The sequence below is a fragment of the Neovison vison genome, chromosome 8 (assembly GCF_020171115.1).
Source record: "Neovison vison isolate M4711 chromosome 8, ASM_NN_V1, whole genome shotgun sequence".
Classification (NCBI taxonomy): Eukaryota; Metazoa; Chordata; class Mammalia; order Carnivora; family Mustelidae; genus Neogale; species Neogale vison.
Genome location: NC_058098.1, coordinates 114,723,925 through 114,745,487, shown reverse-complemented (window position 1 = coordinate 114,745,487; position 21,563 = coordinate 114,723,925). Strand labels below are relative to the sequence as shown.

The 21,563-nt window shown below is 47.4% G+C and overlaps 1 protein-coding gene across 6 annotated transcripts in view; it reads right to left on the bottom strand.

Moving 5' to 3' along the window:
* The window catches only part of LTBP1 (latent transforming growth factor beta binding protein 1), a 406,971-nt gene extending 387,492 nt beyond the window's left edge, over positions 1-19,479 (bottom strand). For 5 of the 6 annotated variants that reach the window (XM_044261743.1, XM_044261746.1, XM_044261745.1 and 2 more), the window contains exons 1-2: positions 18,989-19,479; positions 17,890-17,960 (exon numbers count right to left, since the gene is read on the bottom strand). In XM_044261743.1, coding sequence (XP_044117678.1) covers positions 17,890-17,960; positions 18,989-19,479 — 562 coding nt within the window. Of the gene's footprint in view, positions 1-17,889; positions 17,961-18,988 lie in introns of those variants that run through there. The other variant, XM_044261749.1, reaches the window with a different exon arrangement.
* Between the last annotated feature and the right edge of the window lie 2,084 nt (positions 19,480-21,563).

Here is a 21,563-nt window from a genome sequence, read left to right as displayed (position 1 = left end):
GCACCCCCACAGCAGGGTCTGTTCCTGTCGCCCCCCAGCTTCTCTAAGCCTGTCAAACTCAGAAATCCTAACAGCTGCTGTTCACCAAGACTCTGCTATGTTCCAGGCAGGGTGCTAGATTCTTCACAGGTTGTGCAATCCCCTTTATAATGGACACAGAACTCCATCTGGGGCTCCGCCGTTGAGGTTCTAGGACAAGACCTGGATTCAAATCCAGCTCCATGCCCTTGCCATGGAATCATGGTGCTGCTGGATGGAAAAGTGAGGTGAGGAATCCAGCTTCTCCTGGCTCTGGGTTCAACCTACCACTTCACACACACCCCCACCCGCACCTTCCCTTCCTCTCCAAGCAGCCTATAGTCTGAGCAAATGGAAATCCTCCCCTGCTTCTAGGACACAACTTCTGGTTCCCACCCCTGGGCTTTTGTTCACACTGGTCTCTGCCTGGAAGGCCCTACTCCCAGACTCAGGCTCCAAAAACACCCTACGGCTATCTCCATTCCCTCCGGATCCTGCTCTGGAGCTTGGCTAACACACCTGAGTTGGAGATCAGTCTCTTGCCTTTGAAGCCCAGTGGCACTTGGTTCCTCTCTCTTATCATCGCAGGTGCTTTTCATATCCATCTTACATTGGGCTGACTCTTGACTGGTAGGAACCAAACCATCCTTGTGTGCCCACAGAGGTCTTCTACCCCAGCACCCTCCAGGAGAGTGCTTCCCACACAAATGGTACTCAACAAATATCAGATATTTTCAGATGCTATCAAGGAGAAACAAGAGCCTCTTTTTTAATCACCTATAAGTAAAAACCAACTCTAGCAAATGGACAGAACTTATAAGAAAGCATGCTTCAATTGCACTACTGGGTATTTACCCTAAAGATACAAACATAATGTTCCAAAGGAGCAAGTGCACCCAAATGTTTATAGCAGCAATGTCCACAATAGCCAAACTATGGAAAGAACCTAGACATCCATCAACAGATGAATGGATAAAGAAAAAGTGGTGTATACACACACACACACACACACACACACACACACACACTGGAATACTACGCAGCCATCAAAAGAAATGAAATCTCGCCACTTGTGACCACGTGGATGGAACTAGAAGGTATTATGCTGAGTGAAATAAGTCAATCAGAGAAAGACAACTATCATATGATCTCCCTGATATGGGAAGTGAAGATGCAATGTGGGGGGTTTGCAGGGTAGGAAAAGAAAAAATGAAACAAGATGGGATGTGGAAGGAGACAAATGATAAGAGACTCTTAATCTCACAAAACAAACTGAGAGTTGCTGGGGAGAGGAGGGTAGGGAGAGGGGGGTGGGGTTATGGACATTGGGGAGGGTATATGCTATGGTGAGTGCTGTGAAGTGTATAAACCCGGAGATTCACAGACCTGTACCCATGGGGCTAATAATACATTATATGTTTATAAAAAAATTTTTTAAATTATTTTAAAAAAAAAAGCATGCTTCAGTGCCACAAAAATCAATTTTATTTTTCACAAAGTTGCGTGTAAAATAAAAGGGGTATCAGGGAAGAATGAGCTTCTTGTCTCTAGGAGGATTCAAGTACAGGCTTGCTGTCCTGTGCTGTAAGAGCCTGGAGGATGCCTGGGTTAGAACAGGGATGGGGTAGCTGAATTAGATGTCTGACTTCCTAGATCATTTCCAAATAGGAGCCTAAGCCACCCCCTTCGCCCACTGAAGATGATGAGCACGTACTGTCATGTAACAACTGAAAACAGTGTCCTGAAACCTTACCCCATGTCACTCAGCCAAGCATCAATGTCCCTTAACCCTGAAGTTGTGCAATAAGAAGTCAAAGCCAGAGAGTTCATCCTCTGATCCCAAACCGTTGTTTTTCTCATTTTCCTTCTACATGTGATTTTAAAATTTTCCAAATCCATCAAAAGCCAGCTTAAAATGTAGATAATTCAGGAGGTAACTGCTTTGCAAAGTTCAATGAAGTTCAATGACACAACTCTAAGACAGATTATTCAAGCCATTAGAATCATAAAGGCTTGCCTGCAAGTAATAATGATAATGAACAATGAACCAAAAGGTAGGATTCATGCAATCCTGGACACCTGAGGTCCACTGAGAAAAATACACGGGCTTGAGTCCTCTGTAGCAGCACGCACTGATGTGGACAAATATTTTAAAAAGAGAAGCTAACGTGAGGTCATCTTTTATAACTATCCACAACAAGTTCTGCAACGGAAGATAAAAAGTCAAATGAGTAACAATCTCAAGCGAAAGAAAATAAACACTTTCTTCTGCCCGAGTCAAAATCTTGTCATCGCACTTTCAAAAATCTGCTACAGCTATCTCTATTAACTGGGTAATCCCACTTTGAGCCAGGGGGAGTAGCCATTATAATCTCTGAAAATAAATGGCTGATCTGTGAGGGATGAACCGTCACTATGAAGAATGAACAAAGAACGGCGCTGCTTCCCGAGGCAAAGGACAGACCCAATGGCCTCCAACGGTCCGAGGGCGACTGACTTCTCTTACAGGCATCTGGACGTGTCACCCAAAAGCCTCAGCGGTCTCCTACCCAGATGAAAAGGCTGCAGAGACAGGTAAAATCCTAAGACCAAAGTGAGTCATAGTGTTTACTAATGAAACATAACTTGACCCACACAGCTGCTCTGCAATGCTGTGCTATGAATCAGACCAGAGAACCTGGGGATGACTCCCATACACACCTCCATTTATGCAACAGTTTATAAAACAGTCCTCAAAAGCCGTGTTCAAGAAACCTGTAGGAAAAGCATCCAAATCCATGAAAATGTGGTTAAGGACCCAGATACCAGTCTTCATGCAAGCATCTAGGGAAATAGTAAAGGATAAGATCACTCCAACCCAACTGTGTTAAGCTTTGGGAAACTCATTCTGTTTCCAAGTGACATTTTTTTAAATGGAACTCCATTAGAACTTCATAGAAAGGTTACTGAAACTGAAATCGCACTTTAAAAAAATGCATTTCTGGGGCACCTGGGTGGCTCAGTGGGTTAAGCCTCTGCCTTCGGCTCAGGTCATGATCTCAGGGTCCTGGGATCGAGTTCCGCATCAGGCTCTCTGCTCAGTGGGGAGCCTGCTTCCTCCTTTCTCTGCCTGCCTTTCTGTGTCCTTGTGATCGATCTCTCACTCACTCTCTCTCTGTGGCAAATAAATAAATAAAATCTTCAAAAAATTGAAAAATGCATTTTTATATACCCTATACTTGTCCCATATGATGTGATATAAATATGGATCCCTGGGTTGAAATCCGAAAATTAAACATGAGCTATAGCAGCAGTCCGGTCCCACAGAATGCCTAGAGATCACAACACCCCACAGACACAGGAGACTTCGAGTTACCCAGCCAGACCTCTGCCAACTGCATATGAACAGAATATTGGTAAGCACAATATCGGACTGATGCAGCAGCTCCCAAAATGGTAATAATGCAAGCTTTACACTTGGTTATGCTTATTCTTGCTTGGAAACTATCAATAGGTAACACTTAGCCTAATGCTATTTTTTAAACAATAGTTTCTACACTTCCATTTTGCACTGGGCCGTATAAATGATGTAGCTGGTTTGGTCTTGATTTGATGATTTGAACCCCTGAATCCAGTAAGGGCTGAAGCCAGCGTAAACCTTAGGATCCCCAGTTACTGCCAATAAACAGCCTCCTTTCCTTTAGCCAGTCTGTGTATCTTTCACTTAGACCAAAGGGTCCTGCCTAAAATGACCTCTGGTCCATCATCTCTCCTACAACATCCTACAGACACCCACTGCCCTCGGGCCTGGAGGCCGCTAGGCGGGACCCTCCAAGATCTACACATCCTTCCTTGTATTAGTTTCCTCTTACTGTCTAAGAAGTTATCAACGTCTTAGTACCTTCCGAGAATACACATTCATTATGTCATAGATTCCATGAGTCAGTAGTCTGGGCACAGAGTAAGTGAGTACTCTGCTCCAGGGTCTCAAGACCCTGAATCAAGGTGTCGGCCAGGCTGCAGTCTCATCTGAGGTTGGACTGAGGAAGACTATTTCTAAGATCATTTAGGTAGTTGGCAGAATGCATTTCCTTGGTGGCTGCAGGACCAAGGGCTCCAGCTTCCCCCAGCCTACCGGTGAGAGACTGCCCCCACTTTCCTGCCCCGTGGCTCTCTCCACAGCAAGCCACAAGTACAACGGGCAGCTTTACTTTCTCCAAGCCAGCCAGAACTCTCTCACTGGAGTCGGCCAGGAAGGAGTCCTATACAACGTAACATAACCAAGGAGGGGACATCCATCACCTTTGCCTAGAAACAGAACAGAGTACTATTGACTGGAAGCAAGTTGGAGGTTCTGCCCGCACTCGAGGGAAGGGAATTAGACTAAAGCGTATCTGCCTCAATCCTAGAGCTGTGATCATCTCGGCCTTCCACTTGGGCTGTGAGCTCCGCAGAGCAGCGTCCTGACTGCATTCTTAGCTCCCGGCCTTCTACACAGTAGGCACTTCAGAGTTAGTGAGGGAAAATGAAACGTTGAGGCCAACACAAGACATAGACTTCCGAGGACATATACAGAGAGACAAACCAGCTATAAAAACATTAACAGTTATTTAAAAAAAAAAAAAAAAAAAAGTTTACCCACACCAAGACTAGAGGAGGAAGAACTAAGGATTTTTAAAATCTAGCTATTCCTCAAATGTGGGTCTTTTCAAAATGTGAATACCATTTTCTAAGGCTGTGCTTGTCTACAGGATAAACATTGGGGTGCTTTATCAAAAGTAACACGCAGAAAATTTGCTCACATTGGGAACAGAAGATAAAATAATTACTTTCAACCAGGTAGAACTATTCTCACAAAAACTGATGATTTAAATAAGCCTTGCCCCCACCCCCGCTCCCCACCAAATCTTTGCACTTGGAAAGGAAATAGATATTTTTTAGACCTAATTTTTTCTTGATATTCAGGTAAAGTGTCTTTGCATTCATTTATTTTGCAGAAAGAACAAAAATACCTAATGGGGGGGGACCCCCTATTTCACAGGGAAAGTAAAGCAACTCTCTCAGCTCTTTCTAGAAAGGTTCCTGGTCTCATAACAGGGAATTCCTTTCCTAAAAACACATCTAATAAAAGTGTGGATCATTGCTGAAATTCTTAACTGGGCTGTTTCCAAACATCTGATGCATTCCTTCAGCAACGTGCAGGACTGAGTCAGCGGGACCCCAAGGAATGGCCAAGCAACACTGCCTCATCCCTTCTCCATCTCAACGTCCTCGTCCTCAACAAAGCCTGGTCCCGGCCAACGCTGAGGGCATGTTCTGGACAAGAGCTCACTCTTCGTTTCACTTTTGAACTATTTTGGAAACAAGTAATGGCACCTGCTTCCAAAATAAAATGTCACATTCACTTCTGTTACTTTAACTAATGTTGTAATACCTTTCTCTTCATTCCTGGCCTTTTATATCTTTTATTCTGGTGTACCCCCTTTAATTCCAGCATCCTCAACCCTCAGTGTGGCTTGGTCCTGAAGTGCTTGTGAAAACCAGGCTCATGGGGTCACCCCTGGGGACTCCAGTTTGGTAAGGCTGGGGTGGGGCTCCACACCCTGGTGTGTTACACATCCCACGGGGGACCACAGTGCACAAGGGGTCCAGGCACCACACCTTGATACAAGCAGCTATGACGAATACAAAGAAGTGTGATTTAAGCGTCAACCCCAGTAAAGAACAGAAATTAGCTAGAAAGTCCCAAAGGAACAAACACACATTCACTGAATGGCAAAATGGCTTCCCAGGTCCCCACCGTGAGTGCGCAAAACAGAACGTGTAGTGATGTGCACGGCTCGGATTACGAGGTGCCCATCTGACACTGGGGAACTGCCCCCATGCCCTTGGGAAGGGTGAGAAGACAAGCTTCTAGTCCCCAAGGCCTAGAACCGAAGGGAACCAACCTCTCCTCTGCCTACACATGATGAAAAGGAGGAGCAACTGGGTGTTTCTCGAGCACTGGTTCTCAACCCCTCTGCTTTAGCGGTGCCCAAAAGGCCGGTTAAAACTCAGAGCACCGGGGGCGCCCGGGTGGCTCAGGCAGTTAAGCATCTGCTTTCCGCTCAGGTCATGATCTCAAGGTCCAGGCATCGAGCCCCACATCAGGCTCCCTGCTCAGACGGGAGCCTCCTTCTCTCTCTCTGCCTCTCACCCCCAATCACGGGGTCTCACTTGTTTCTATCTGAAATAAATAAAATCTTAAAAACAAAAAAACAAAAAACCACACACACACACACACACACACACACACACACACAGTGTTGGGCCCCATGCCTAGTTTCTGGTACAGCCTGTCCAGGACAGGGCCTGAGAATCTGCATTCCCAAGTTCTCAGGCGCTGCTATCACCCCTGGTTTAGGGACCACACTCTGAGAACTACCAGGTTTGTGGAGTGCCAGTCAAGCCGGCTATACTACTGCACAGAATGGGGCAATTCTACCCAACAAAGAGCCCCAAAGACTCAAAACTGAGCACTAAAAATGGCTACACAGGAAGACTGGCTGTAATATACAGTCTCTCCTACCAAAGGACCTGCTTAATAACATAATCTCAGTAGCCACTGATTTAAATGAATTTCAGCTGCTCTCTCCCTCAGAAACAAACGTGACTTGTAATGCTTATTCATCAAGAAACCTTACTGAGGGTCTATTGTGCACACAAAACCGCTGTGTAGGCCAACTTCCTAATGGATAAAAAGTAAAACAAAAATAGGGTCCTTGCCTTTAATTTCCTTATCATCCGTATTTTTTCACCTCCAATTACTAAGAAATTTTGGACTAACTTAACATAATCTTTTCACTATCACCGTTAAGGAAGAAACATAGCTCTCTTGAAAGGATTCTTGTCTTTGCTTACACCCTACTTTTAGGAGGACAAAGCAAGTTAGTTGAGTGGAGGGGGCATAAAAGTGGGGATTTAGGTATTTTTGTTTATTTTCAAACCTATTTCCAGGCCATTCCCCACAGAGACTATAAAATCTTTGCCAGACAGCCCCATCTATATAAAGATGTAAGACGCAGATCTGTAATCATCAAAAACCTACTGTAACACACTAAGCCTCCAATTTTTCAAGACAACAAATAAACCAACACATTATAGACAAAAATTTCACAAACTGGGGGGGCCTGGGTGGCTCATTTGGTTAAGCATCTGCCTTAGGCTCAGGTCATGATCTCCAAGTCCTGGGGTGGAGTCCCCAGGCTCCCTGCTCAGTGGGAAGTCTGCTTTCCCCCTCCCTCTGCCCTTCCCCCAGCTTGTGCTCTCTCACTCACTCTACTGTCTCAAATAAATTAAAAAAAAAAAAAAAAAAAAAAAAAAATTTCCCAAACTGAAAACTTCTCACGGAACAGTCAGGAAAAAATAACATCACCGCATGTTTTGACAGCTTTTTGGTGAAGCACTTTCATGAACCTCATTTTATTTGATATTTACTATAAAACGGGAGGTTAGCCAACAGTATTATTAACCCCATTTACAAACAAGAGCAAAATCTCCCAGGGACAAGTGAGCGGACTGCCCCCAAGGCCCAGCTGAGGTGGCCTTTGTTCCTACCCCAGGCTCGCTCCACAATTTGTCAGACTAGATGGGGCTTGGAGGGGTGCATTGAACAAAACCTCAGAACAGCGTTCCAGTATATTCCAAAAATTGTATACTCTGAATTTAACACATCCTAACGGCTCTCTGAATTTGCCATGGTGGCAAATGGGATTCTTAGCTGTCGTTTTTAAAGAATTTAACATTTTTAAAAATTTAGAACCTTATGCAGATCCCCACTAATTTGCCCTTGAACACAGCAGTGACCAGAGGCTTTTCTTTTCTTAACCCTCAAGCTTTCATCCTAAATCTTGGCTGGTGGCTTTGGAGAACCGTTCACCTTTCGGGTCTCCCAAAGCTCGGCAGAGGCCTGGGGGCTGTCATCGGCCCAGGGGCTGGTCTGGTGATCTGGGCACAACACAGACAAGTCAGGCTATGATGGTCACTGTGCCACTGGCCTTCACTGTTCTATATGCAGTTTTTCTCACCCATTAAAAAAAAATCACATCAATAGAAAAAAAATTGAATGACTTTTCAATTTAAATTGTTCTTTGTGCCTTCAAAGAGGTGCTGTAAAAAACCAAATCCTGTATTATGTTTTATTCCTTAACAATAAAATCCAATTGCATTTACAATTCCCTGTGTTATTTATGGCCTTCCACAGCCCACAAGACCTGACCAGGATATAGCTCTAGCTCCCTGATCACCTATCTCTCTGGCCCTCTCAGATAATGCAACCAACTTCACTTCTAGGTCCCTGCACAGGGCCAGAGCTATCTTCTCCCATAACTTTGTGCTAGCTGTTCTCACCTCAGAACAACTATCTCCTCTGTGAAGATCCTTCCTTAACTCATCGCCAAAATACATCCAGCCTTTAGTTCTCCCCTGTGAAGAACAGATGCCATCAGTTCGGTTGGCCCTCATCAATCCCAGAGTGGCAACACCTTCCTCAAATTCATCTTCCTATCCATGAACCAAACTCATCTTTCCTCTGGTCCAGCAGGACCGATGGCCCGGATTCAGAAACCAGCCCATCCATCTAATTTACAAAACATGACATTTCGCAAACTGTTTACGTACGTCTGTGCCAACGATATTACTCAAATGTGGTGCAGTGAGGGAGCCACGGGGAATAGGAGAGCTGGCCAAGAGCAGTATTCAGGGATCTAAAATTACAGGGAAAATCATACAACATTCATTTTACTTGGTCCCAAATCTCTATCAGATGATGTTGAGCAGAAAGATTCTAAAATTGGCAGGGAGAAAGGAAAAGTTGTCTTAAAGTTTGGGCCATGCCAGGGCAGCCTCCAGAAAGAAAGCTGGAGGAAACAGAGTAAGGTGGTGTGCCCTTGAAACGCCGTCATAATAAGCAGTGACTGGCGGGCGAGGAGAAGCCCAGGGGCAGAGAAATCCAAATGGAAATGATTGCCAAAAGGTGAGCATACGCAAAGAAGAAAGGAAGGAGAATTCTCTAGACAGTGTTTCGAGGACAGTATTTAGCATACAACATCGGAGACGCTAGTTCAACTCTATTCAATTCAGTTAGGGTTAGCGTTGATGCCACAGCAAGGAACGGAGCCTGGATGCTTAATGTGACACAGAGAAAATCCCGCTCCACACTAATGGGGAGACAGACGCCTCTCCCCGCTGGGTCCTCCTATCCCCAGAGCCAAGAAAGAGCGAAATCACAGTCCTCTGAGAGAAGGGAAGAGGGAGCCATGGTGTTCACAAGGGGACCTGAGAAACACAAACAGGGGTGTGTAAAAGGCAGGGGTGTGTAAAAGGTGGGGGTGCCCAGGAGGGGGTGCACCAGAGCAGAATGGAAACCCGAGAGAGCTTGAATACAGTTGGGCAGGAGTCCAGCTCGCATGCACGTTTCATACATTACTTACGTTGGTTCCCCAACAAGTCTCTGAGTGGTGGTCCAATTACCCTCGCAGTTCTGTCCACGGGGTAACCTAGTCTTCCCCCCTCTACCTCCCTGGTCTCACAGTGACGAGGTGTTCACATCCAGACAGGAGCCCTGTATCCTAACTCCAAAGACTGAACTTCTTTTTTTTTTTTTTTCTTTTTAAAAAGTGGGATGGGAGGGAAGGAACAGAGGGAGAGACAGGATCTTACGCAGACTCCACACTCGAGTGGAGCCCAACATGGGATTCGATACCGTGACCCTGAGATCATGATCTGAGTCGAAATCAAGAGTCGGACTCCCAACCGACTGAGTCATCCAAGTTCCCTCAAACACTGAACTTCTAACCAATGACCTAGAACTCCTTCTGGTTCAGGGTAAGAAAATACGGACCTGGTAAGGGGGGAAGAGGAGGAAGGCAAAGAAAGGCAGGTAGGCTGGGGAGGGGGGTGGGAACTAGTAATAGGCAGTATTCCCTTCACATATCCACACTGTCTTAGGCACACAGATTCTTGACATCCAATGCACTGTGCCTACATGAAATGCCCAATCCTTAATAAGTGAGGCAAATTAATAGGTACACATGAGCATATACAAATACATTCAGCTCTGATGGGTTTTTCCATAAGTCCCGAAACAACTAATTTGTGTCACACTAACAAATTATGTACGATTTTCTCTCCACTAACAAGACAGGAAACATCATTAGTTAAACACGCATTTAGGGCAAGATAAGACCATAGTCTCTCCCTTATCTATAAATCATGTGCTTAATGACCACATCGGGGAGTTTTTAAAAACATGACCCCAGTGGGCAGCTGTTGGATGTATTATATTCTATGTTTTTGTGTATTTAAAATAATTTATAATTAAAAATAGAATATCTAGTGTGGGGGAGGGAACCAACGTATTTAAAATTGTTTAAAACATTTTGAAAAACATTTCAAGAGCACCTATGTATGTATCGTTAACAATTTTGTGTATTTTCAACTCTTACAATGATGTACATGTATTTATCAGACATTCAACTAATTAGAAAAACTGCATGAAGTAAACTTGTCTGCAGCAATCTCTGTATGTACTATTCAACACCGAGCTAAACCAGTATTCCGAGGGCTCTGGCCTTGAGGAGTTCCTAAATTATTAAGTGTTCAGCTTGGGCTTTTAAAGTTCCATACAGGGGTGCCTGGGTGGCTCAGTGGGTTATAAAGCCTCTGCCTTTGGCTCAGGTCATGATCCCAGGGTCCTGGGATTGAGCCCCACATCGGGTTCTCTGCTCTGTGGAGAGCCTGCTTCCTCTTCTCTCTCTGCCTGCCTCCCTGCCTTCTTGTGATCTCTGTCTGTCAAATAAATAAATAAAATTTTTAAAAACAAATAAATAAATCATAAAGCTCCATACACAGAGTTGTAAATAATGTCCAGGAACGAAGGGTTCCTTCTGGATCACTGCTTCTCAAAACGCAGACTACCTTCATTAGCATCACCGGCGGTGCCTGATAAAACCTGAGACGCGGGTTCCATAAAACAGTTTAATAAACTCCTCCTGGGATCAGTTGCACATTCACGTTTAGGAACCACCAATCTAGAAGTAGTAGTAATGTAGTAATAGTGGTAGTATTTTGAAGATCCATTTATTTATTTGAGAGAGGGCAAGAGCAGAGGGAGAGAGAGAAAATCTGAAGCAGACTCCGAGGGGAGCCCAGAGCCCAATATGAAGCTCCATGTCAGGACCCTGAGACCATGACCTGAGCTGGAACCATTAGGACATGTAACCACTGAGCCACCCAGGCCCCCCAATCTAGAATCTTTTAAAACAGGCCATGTAAAAATGGCCACAGTCATAACCAAAATCACCAGCAGCCCGTTCGTTATCTCTCCCACTCCCCAGAACAGCCAGAGCGCCTGTGTTCGGGAAAACGCGCAGACAGATCCACAGTCACAGACTGCATGGGAGGGGCCCAACTCAGCTTCTGCATCCTCTTTGGGTCGTTGTTAGGGACGCCAAGTCTTTTTTTTTTTAAGACTTTATTTATTTGACAGAGAGAGTGAGGGAGCACAAGCAATGGGAGTGGGAGAGGGAGAAGCAGACTCCCCACTGAGCAGGGTGCACGACATGGGGTTCAATCTCAGGACCCCAGGATCACTACCTGCGCCAAAGGCAGACGCTTAACCGACTGAGCCACCCAGGTACCCCAGGACGCCACGTTTTAAGCAGCCTGTCTCTCAAGCCACGTGCACAGCAACTCTGGCCTTACTCTGTGAGCTGATTATATCCTCCCATCCCCACCCCCTGCAAAATGTGTTGGAGTCCTGACCCCCAGTACCTTCATGTGTGACTTTATATGGACCCTATTTGGAGTCAAGAGTCTACAGAGGTAATTTAGTTAAAACGAGGTCATTAAGGGAGGCCTGGTGTCCTGATCAAAAGGGGAAACTTGACACAAAGACAGACACACATAGAAGGAGGATGATATGGAGGAAGACAGGGAGAAGGCAGCCTTCTGCAAGTCCAGGAGGGAGGCCCGGAACAGACCCTTCCTGCATAGCCCTGAAGGGAGCTAACCCTGTCCACACCCTGATTTTGGACTTCCAGTCTCCAGAACTCTGTGACAATAAAGCTCTGCTGTCCTAAGCCACCAGTTTGTGGTGCTGTGTGATGGCCAGCCCTTGCAAACTCACACAGCTTGGGAACTGAACTCAACCAGGTGAATTCAGGCCGTAAGAGCCAATCCGTATTGGGGCTGACAGGAGGGGCCCCGGCACTGAATGTCCACGGAGTCCAAGGCAGCAGAATGAACCAGGCATCAGGAGCCACAAGATCTGAGATAGGGTCCAAGCAGTGCCCCCCTGCCTGGAAAGGGGGTAATAAGTCATACCTGCCTCTCCTACCCGCACAGGGTGCGAAGATCAAGAAAACACTCCCCGCGTGCAATAACGCGCTTTGCAAGTTGTCCCCCCCACCCCGCTCCGCCCCCAGCAGCACCTCAGTGTTTGCTCTGATCTTGGTCAGCGTTAACAGCGATGACACAGCCCCAGCACTCCAGCTCCCCCCGCGCATCGCTGGGAAGGACTTGGAAACAAAATCTGCGTTTCAGGAAAATTCAGTTCGAGCTCCCAAACATGTTTGAGTATGTTTGGCATATCCAAGACAACAAATAACAGGGTCAGAAACGGCAAACTCCCGAGGTTGCCAAAGGTCCTTTCAACAAGTCAGGCTTCCTAAGGGCCACGGGTTCACTGGGCAGAGAAACGCTTCAATAAACCAGGCCAGGCAGGAGCAGGCGGTGTGTCCAGGACGGCCCACGGGCTGGAGGAGGCCGTCACCGACAAGGTTTAAGTTCTATCGCAACACAGAATTTATGGTTCCTCCATGTTTGTTTTAACTAGTGCTGAGAACACATATTTGACCCAGGGTGAACTTGACCTCTGGGTCTCTCTCCCTTTGCCGGGCTGTCTGTGCCACATGACAAGATTTTCCAGCCGACCCTCCCACCCCTGTTCCCCGCAGCTGCCATGGTAAAACCTCACGGCAAATCTATTGGCAAAGCAGCTGTCAATGGCCATAGCAGGCATACGAAAAATGTGCAATCGTTCTGGGCCTGACTCCCAAGCTTGGCTGACGCAACGTGGAGCCAAGCGGGACAGGAGGCAGCCTGAAGAGTGCTCTCGGTCATCTGAACTCCCGCCACACTACTCCCTCCTAGAGGATGCCAGCCACTGCGTCTCTCCACACCAAGGGTATCCGTAGCTGTCTCCTCTGCATATAATTACGGAACACTGCTAGGTTTGGGTGTGTGTGTGTGTGTGTGTGTGTGTGTTTTCCAAAGCAGTGTGGGCTGGATGCCAATGGAAAAGCAATGGAATATCGATTTTTCTGTTTCTTGCTAAGGAGAGAACAAGTCATTTGATGTGCCATGAGTTAAGTGAGTAAAAACAGACCTGTACTCCGTGCAGCTGGCTGCATTTCTCCTCTCTTCATAGAACCTGGCACATGGTAAAAGCTAAGCAGATATCCGTTGAATAAATGAAAGAACCATCCATACATTTACGGAGGGTCTGCAAAGTGCCAGGCCCCCGCACGGGACCCCTATTTGCCAGCTTTCCTCCACCGTCCTCCCCCCTCTGCCAAGCTGGCTTCACCCTCATCTGCCTCCGCTCTTTCATGTCCTCTGCTCCCAATCCAGTCTCCTTTCAAGCTGAGCCCACTGGCTGTGTCTCTCTCCAGCCCACACCTACCCCGAGGGGGGAACAAAAAAGACTGCAAGAACCAATAAGGGGAAGGTTCGGTTTGAACACAGGAAAAAAAATGCAAAAATGAAGAGAGGCAAAAACAGTACCCATCAGGAATTTAACGCCCCAAGTAGGAGACAGAGTCTCCTAAAAACAAAGACCCTCCCCTAAATGTAAACTCTTTGGAAAGAGAACAAATGTGGTGCCATCACTTTTGCCCAAAACAGATGATCACTATCATCTCAGTAGTAAGACCTAAAAAGACATATCCTGCACGATACGTTCGGCTTCTAGAGGTCCACACACAAAGGATGTCTAGAAAAACAGCATTAATATGCAACTGGGCACGTTTAGAAAACGACTGGGTGGCTGGAGACCCTAAAACCACCTTTGTGGACGCACAAAGGCATTCCCTGCCGCAGTGTGGGTCTGCTGCCTGCCAGGCTCACATAGGATTTACAATGCAAGGCTCACTAAATCTGCAGTCTTCAGAAGCATTTGCCTGTGGCACATTTAAATTAAGTTTCAATCAACTAAAAACAATGGAGTCTGGCTGCAAGGGCACTTTATTTTCCTCACTGGATTAAGCAAACTGAACAACATAAACACAACCGATCTCTTACACAGAAATATTTTTGGCATCCATTGGACACGTCCTATATAAACTGAAATTCTTTAGCTAATTGTCAATTATCCTCCAAATATAATGACAATTAGGAGGCATCCTGGGTGGTACGTTTAAATGTGCAAACCCATTTTACGATGACGACTATCTAAGAGGGAATGTCGTGCTTGTGTATTAAGTACAATATAGAATACTCAGGCGCAATTGTTCAACTCAGCAAAATAAGGAAGTGAGAGAGGAAAAAGACCACAAATCAATTTCTTTTGCAATCCCAAGTTCACCAGCACTTCCTGAAGTAGTTACAGTCACAAAAATGGTGTCAGGATTTTTTCCATTTAATTATGTACACCCTAGGGGAGAACTCTTACCTCTTAAACGGAAGCTTTAGCCAAAGAAAACTAGAGACACACAAATACTCTAATACTTGGTCACTTTTAAAGTTCTATTAAAATAAATCATTCAGAACAAACTGCTTTCTTTTTTCTTGGTAATCAAAGCCAGGACAGCATGGGAGTAACTGGCTTTTTCATTTATTCTCGCCCTCCCCATCGTTATTGAGGACTAATTGACAAATAAAAATTGTATATATTTATGATACGTGATGTTTTGATATACACGTATGTTGTGAAAGAATCATCACAATCAAGCTAATTAACACAGCTATCGCCTCATACAGTTAACGTCGTTTAGAGAGTAGAACACTTTAAGATCTACAATCTGAGCAAATTTCAAGTAGGATTGCTAACGATAGATACAGTACCGTCCATTAGATCCCCAGAACTGATTCATCTTGTGTAACTGAAACTTTGTACCCCTGACCACAATTTCCCCTTCCCCTGACCCTAAACTACTTCAAAAAGGGATCCATATCTACATTATTTAAAAAGAAGAGAATGATGACACCAGCTGGGGAGACACACACAGGAAAAAAAGAAAACCAAGTAATGAGTCAGGATTTGCTTGGCTTAATCCCACAGTGACTAAGACTCTTTCTGGTTTCATCAAGGCTTTTATACCTTTACTCTTTCACCTGGATACCTGGAACAATCCAACAAAGTGAGCAAGGTTTTAGCACAGTCATTTCTGGATGGGAAAATATGGGGTCAGAGAGGTCGAGTGAATCCCTCAAGGCCACAAAGGATTTGAACTCACAGCCAGGGGCTTTTCTAGTAGCGCAAGGCTCCAGCATGGACACGTGTTCCACAGCCTGAGCAGGAACCCCAGTCGTCCTGTCCAAAGGCAGAAGGGTCCTTCATCTCTCTGGTTCTCCCACATACTCAGAACAAGTCTCCCATTGAAACATAACCACCTGGCAGGTAGATTACCTCACACTGGGCACTGGCCTACCCCAGCATCACTTTTAAAAATTATTCCTGAAATGAGCTTTGATATACGTTTCTAGCACTTGGGCCTGAATTAACTTGTCAGACTGGGCAGTATAGGAAGGCCAATTCTCTGAATGCTGAAGATCATCAAAAAAGAAAGGGATGCGGCGTTGCTAACTTAGAGCCTGTGTCGTCCAAGGGCTAACTTCTAGGAATCGGAAAGAGACCCTAAACCAAAAGCCACGCATATTTCTTGTAGATACTGTTAGACTCAATCAGTGCAGCCTCCTCTGGGACCACGCAGTAAGGGTTCTGACCCAGAGCCTTCTGCAGCTTCTTCCAGGGTCACCAGAGGGCAAACCCAGCCAAATCTAGACACAACCCTGCCCTTGCCTCCCTCTCCCAGAGAAGCAGGAAGCCATGAAGTGGTTCCTGAAGCTCTGGCTGCTCTCTTTTCCAGGGTATCTTTGGATCTTCTGAGACATCTTTGGAGGCCCAAATGCTCAGACAACCTTTTCAGAAAAGGCACTTGATTGCATCATTTGCGAAGTAAATGTCTTCAAGTCTTGGTGCATCCCAAAGGGCATCAAGGAAGAGAACCCACCCACTGTCTGTGAAATCCTGCTCTGTATTTTCAGTCTTTACACAGCAGCATCTCCATGTTCTAGGGAAACCACATCCTATCGGGTTTTGAGCAGGAGATACTGAAAGGAGGAAATTGTGTGTAATTTGACCTGATTTCTTCGTAAATTCAAGAAAATGCTGGTGCACTATTGTCAAGTGTAATCTAAGAAGAAGTGAAAAATTATGACAGTTTAAATGCCTACAACCTTCAGCATTTCTGATCTAATGGTTTGAGTTCAATAATCAGGAGGCGGAGAGTGAGTTCATATCTGCCATTACTCCTTGATCACAGTTAAATCCTAACCCATCCAGACATTCCTTTCTACAAAATCCAGGCCATTACGCCAAAGTCTTGTTTCTTTCAAGGGGTGAAGGTATTTTTTTTAACAAGCAAGTTCACCAGAATGACTGCACGAGAAATTTTTTCCAGTATTTTAAAATCCAAACTACCTTTTATTTTGAATATTTAAATTTCAAATATTTTTTTAAAATTTTTTAATTTTATTTTTATTTACTTGTCAGAGAGAAGAAATAGAGCACAAGCAGGGGGCCGGCAGCAGGCAGAGGGAGCGGCAAGCAGAAGGAGAAGCACGCTCCCCACGGAGAAAAGAGCCCGACGTGGGACTCGATCCCAGGATCCTGGGATCGTGACCTGAACTGAAGGCAGACACTCAACCAACTGAACCACCCAGGTGTCCCAAGATACTTAAAATATTAGAACAGTATTTTAAAATCCAAATGATATATAAGATAAATTGCTAAGTCCTAGTTGCTAAATACCAATACGCACCTAAATTTTGGATTTTAATCCACAATGTTTATGGCTCAGGGTCCATGCAGAGAACACCTAAGAATGCTAAACTTTGAGTGGAAGATTTTTAAATTTCTAATTAGCAAAAGACAGAGTCCACTTACCCAGCAGAGCCTCAAAATATGTTTTCACTGAATCCTTAACTTTACACTGATCAGGAAAATGTTTTCTGGTGTTCTCAAACCTATATGCCCCAACAATACATTTTTCCAAAACACTGCTACAATGTGTATTAATTGGAGAAGCACGGAAGGAAACCCTACTTGGCAAATTGGTCACCTCACGGAAACACTCAGGCCTCAAGGATGGAGGATTCTCATTGCTGTTTTCAGAAAGCTTTAAAAACTACTGATATTTTATTCCAGAACTCGGCCACCTACTACCCACCCATTTCCCTCCCGCCATCGACTTGCAGTTTCTCATTTATCCATACCCAGGTTTGAGTTCTCTGTACTGATTTGGTGTAAGGCACATTCTCCACTGGGAAATTTTTCCTGGCTCCTGATCTGCCAGTGTGACCGTGATTAATACTCAGTTGGGGACAAGGGAACCCTGAACCCATGGCCCAGTTCTGTACAATACATTGCCACCCTGGTACCATCATTACTGTGACCCAACCTTCATGGGTGGTGATGAAGGCTACAGGTAATGGGGTACACTGCACTGCTGATGTTAATTTCTCCAGGACAGCATTAGCCCCTTCATGTGACCCCTATGGAATCCTCCACCCCCCATGTGGACAGCCCCACTCTGCCCACCGTGCAGGGCCACAATGAACAGAGAAACTTACGTTTGGTGCACCTCTGGGAGCCAGGGGCCTTACTCCAGCCATGGCAGCACTGCCCTCCACAGACATTGACCCTAAAACAAAGCAAGACCTCTGAGTCCAGCAGTAGCTACGTTCTCTTCCAGAGAATCCAAGCTTCTAGGGGTTCCTACAAGCCAGCCTCCTGCTTCCACATTCCTCTGCCTTCCAGAGAGTCCTACGCCACACTGAGGATGCCCAAGCGGAGAGTGCCCAAGGGTCCCCAGGGCGAAGGGTAAAGACCATGCATCAAGGGAAGACAGGAGAACCAAAACGCCTGCATAACACAGGAGGGAAGAACGAGATCCACAAAATTATTTTCTTAACCCCCAATGTAGAGCCAAGTGTTTTTCGTACATTATCTCACCCACAGTTGAAACTCAATCTGAGTTTGAGAGAGAAGCGTCCAAACGGGTGAGATCACCATCAATGCCTGGAACTAGCCATGAAAAGAACCAAATGGGGGGGGGGGGAGGCTATCCCCCACACCCTGGACCTGTGATTAATGGGGAGGGGGGCAGGAAGGATATTTATCCGCGCTCAGTAACAGAAACTTTCCAACCAAAATTTCTGTCAGTGCGGAGACACCCCCGCCCGGGGAAAGCAGACCCCACAGGTGCACGGAAGCTCAAGCCCACGATTTCTAGGACGCTGAAAAGCTTCAGGCCACCGAACAGGGGCTGATCTTTACAGCCAGCCCTCCCAGGACGTTTTTGGTTTCACTAACTAGAAAAAAATGTAAAACTGAGTTGCAAAGTTTAACTGATGCTGAGGGAGTGAGTTGTAGTGACTTCATGCGTCCGCCCATCTTCTCGGAGCAGTTAGGTTCTTGCACAGGAGGTTACGCCCCAGGCAGAAATGCCTTTTGTGTTTACCCGCAGCTGAGAAACAATGCCCTCGGAGCTCGTCCTCCAAGTCCCTGGGCTTCCCACACCCGGCTCCTCGCGCGGCGCGGGCGGGCGGGGAAGGAGAAGGCAGCCCCACCGCGCACGCCGCCCGCGGCCGCCGCCGGGCTCCCAGGGGCCCCGACCCCGCGGGTCCCGGCGCGGCCCGCGCGCGCCGCGGAGGGAGGGTGTGGGCTTACCCCTGCAGCTGCTGCTTCTGCTGAACCTGCAGCTTCGAGCCCCCGCCGCTCTGGCTCTCCGGCGGCACTTTGGAGCGCACGACTTGCCTGCCTTGTTTAGCGAACGGGGCGGCCGCCGGGTGACCGCCGGGCTTGGGGTGGAGTTGCCCGCCGGGGGCCCCGGGCCGCGCCGGCTCCGGCGGCGGTGGTGGCGGCCGGAGCCCCTGCAGGGCCGCGCCGCCGGGCTGGCTCGTGCGTCGTGTCCGCTCCGAAGGGGCCCCCGGGGAGGCGCGGCTGGGGGCGCCGGCGCCCGCAGAGCCGCGGCTGTACCTGGCGTCGAGCGCGACGTTGAAGGTCCGCGGGCGCGGGGGCCCGCCTAGGGATAAGGCGCCCGCCGGCAGGCCGGGGCCCGGGCGCACCACGTACGTGATCCTCCGCACCCGGCCGTGCGCCGACGACGCGAGCAGCCCTGCCCAGAGCAGCAGCCCCCACCTGAGCCAGGGCCCCGCCATCGCGGGCCCGAGCCGGCGGCCCCGGCGCCCGCCCCCGGCCGTGCGGCTCGCCCGGTGCGGCCGCCCGCGCGCGCTCCGGCTGCCCGAGAGCCCGGGAGGCGGGACGAGGAGAACTCGGTTGCCGGAGAGGAAGTTCTGCGAGCGCCCGAGCGGCCCCAGACCCCAGCCGAAAGCGGCGGGGAGGAGGGGGCGGGCGTGGGGGTGGGGTGGGGAGCGGAGCCCGGGAGGGGAGGGGAGGGGCGAGGCGAGCGGGCTGCGCAAGGTGAGGGTCCACTCCCGCGGCCGCGGGTTCAGGGGGGCGCCGCGCCGGGCCCGGGGGGCAGAGCCGGCGAGGGCGGGCGTGAGCGCGCGGGACGCTCGGAGGCAGCCGTGGCTGCAAAGTCTTTAAAAAGTTGCTCTCGCCGTGGAACCGAGTGTCAGATCCGAACAGCCAATCTCCGGCAGACGTGACGTCAGGCAGTAAATCCTAATTGGGGAAAGCGTGAGATGAGCCCGAGAACGCGCCGCCACCCTCCACATACACATAGATTGTAACTCTGGGGCGGCAAGGCAGAGTCCCCTGTCCCGTGTCCCGAGTAAGGACAAAGGATCCGGCAGAGCCACTGACCGGTCCTTTCCTGCTGGAAGCCCCACAGGATTCGTTTCGTATGGCTTGGAAGGCATTTTCTTACCCATGTTTGCTCGGATACATGCGAGGTGTTGGATTAAAATACCAGATCGGACCCTAAAAAGGACTGCTCCGAAGGCGCCGAGCTGTCCATGGGAAAGCGTTTAGATGGTTCTCTTTGAGATCGTAAACCCCGCGTGACTCTGTCTCGGTCTGCGGCTTCTGGTACCCTACTCCCAGCTCGGCGTGGACGACAGTGCGGGGTGGGCAGCAGGGGGCGCCCGCGTGGACTGAGAAAACCGCATCGGGCGTCAGTCAACCCCAAAAGCAATCCTGCTTTTGGTGAAAAGGCCTTTAGAATAGGAATACAGACTTTGGGATCCATGACAACCCCAAGCCATTTCGTATTTTTTAAAAAGGTGAGCTCGGTTTCTTGGACCCCTATCTGAAAGGGAAGGATCACTCACGATGACCCAAATCACATTAAGGAAAATGCAGAATGTTCCAGGGACAGTCCTTGGATTTCATAGTGCTCCCTGGGGAAAACGGTGAAATAATGATACATTCTAGCATTTGAACTTAAAACAGTGTCTCTAGCAGAATGTACGATTTTATTATATGAATGCACTAGAAAACCCATAGGCATAGCAGCTTAGTTTTTTAAAACCGAAAATGAGACTTCGTTTCCAAGGCTTTGGTTGTTCTTGTTCATATTTATTTGCGGGTAATCTTGTTCTGTTGTCTGTTGGCATTGGCTCATAGACAATTGGTAGCAGGTGATGATGGTTTAAAAAAATTAATGGAAGATAATGTGAAGTCGAAGATAATTCATTAATCTCTTTTTTCTGTGCATTGGAGAAAGACCTCCAATATTTGATTCGGCAGAGAAGGGCCTCAGTGCATCTGCTTGAGCTCCATTTCACGTGAGAACAGAAGAGAGCCACTGCCATAGATTAAACAGCACTGCACTGGAGGGAAAGACTACAGTTCAGTCCTAACACTGTGGCTAATTAGCCAAAAGACCACAGGCAGTCCACCTCTCATCCCTGAACCTCCCCTTCCTCCTCCATTACAGAAAAGTTGGATTAAAAGTACTTTCCAGCACTAACGGTCTGTGGTTCTAAGAACATCCGGGTTCCCTATGGACAGGATCAGTGAGGTCATTCAAGGTCAGTCCCTGAGCCAAGCCAAAGAGAACTAGCTGAGAAGATTGAGGAAGGAGGGTGGGTCAAGAAACTGTCTCCTAGCCTTAAGTTCTTAAAAAGACACAACAGGAGCTAGTAAATATCCACCCAGTAACTACTGAGGCAAGCACAGAGGCTGACCCTCTGCACATACCCAGAATCCCAAGGCATAACCCCTTTGTCTTGGAGAAACTTCCTATCTGGTTAGGGAGACAAGATGTAAATAAATGAAAGCTTAAAAAATAAGGATAATAAGTAACAACTGAATTAAGCGACACTTTGAGATAATGATA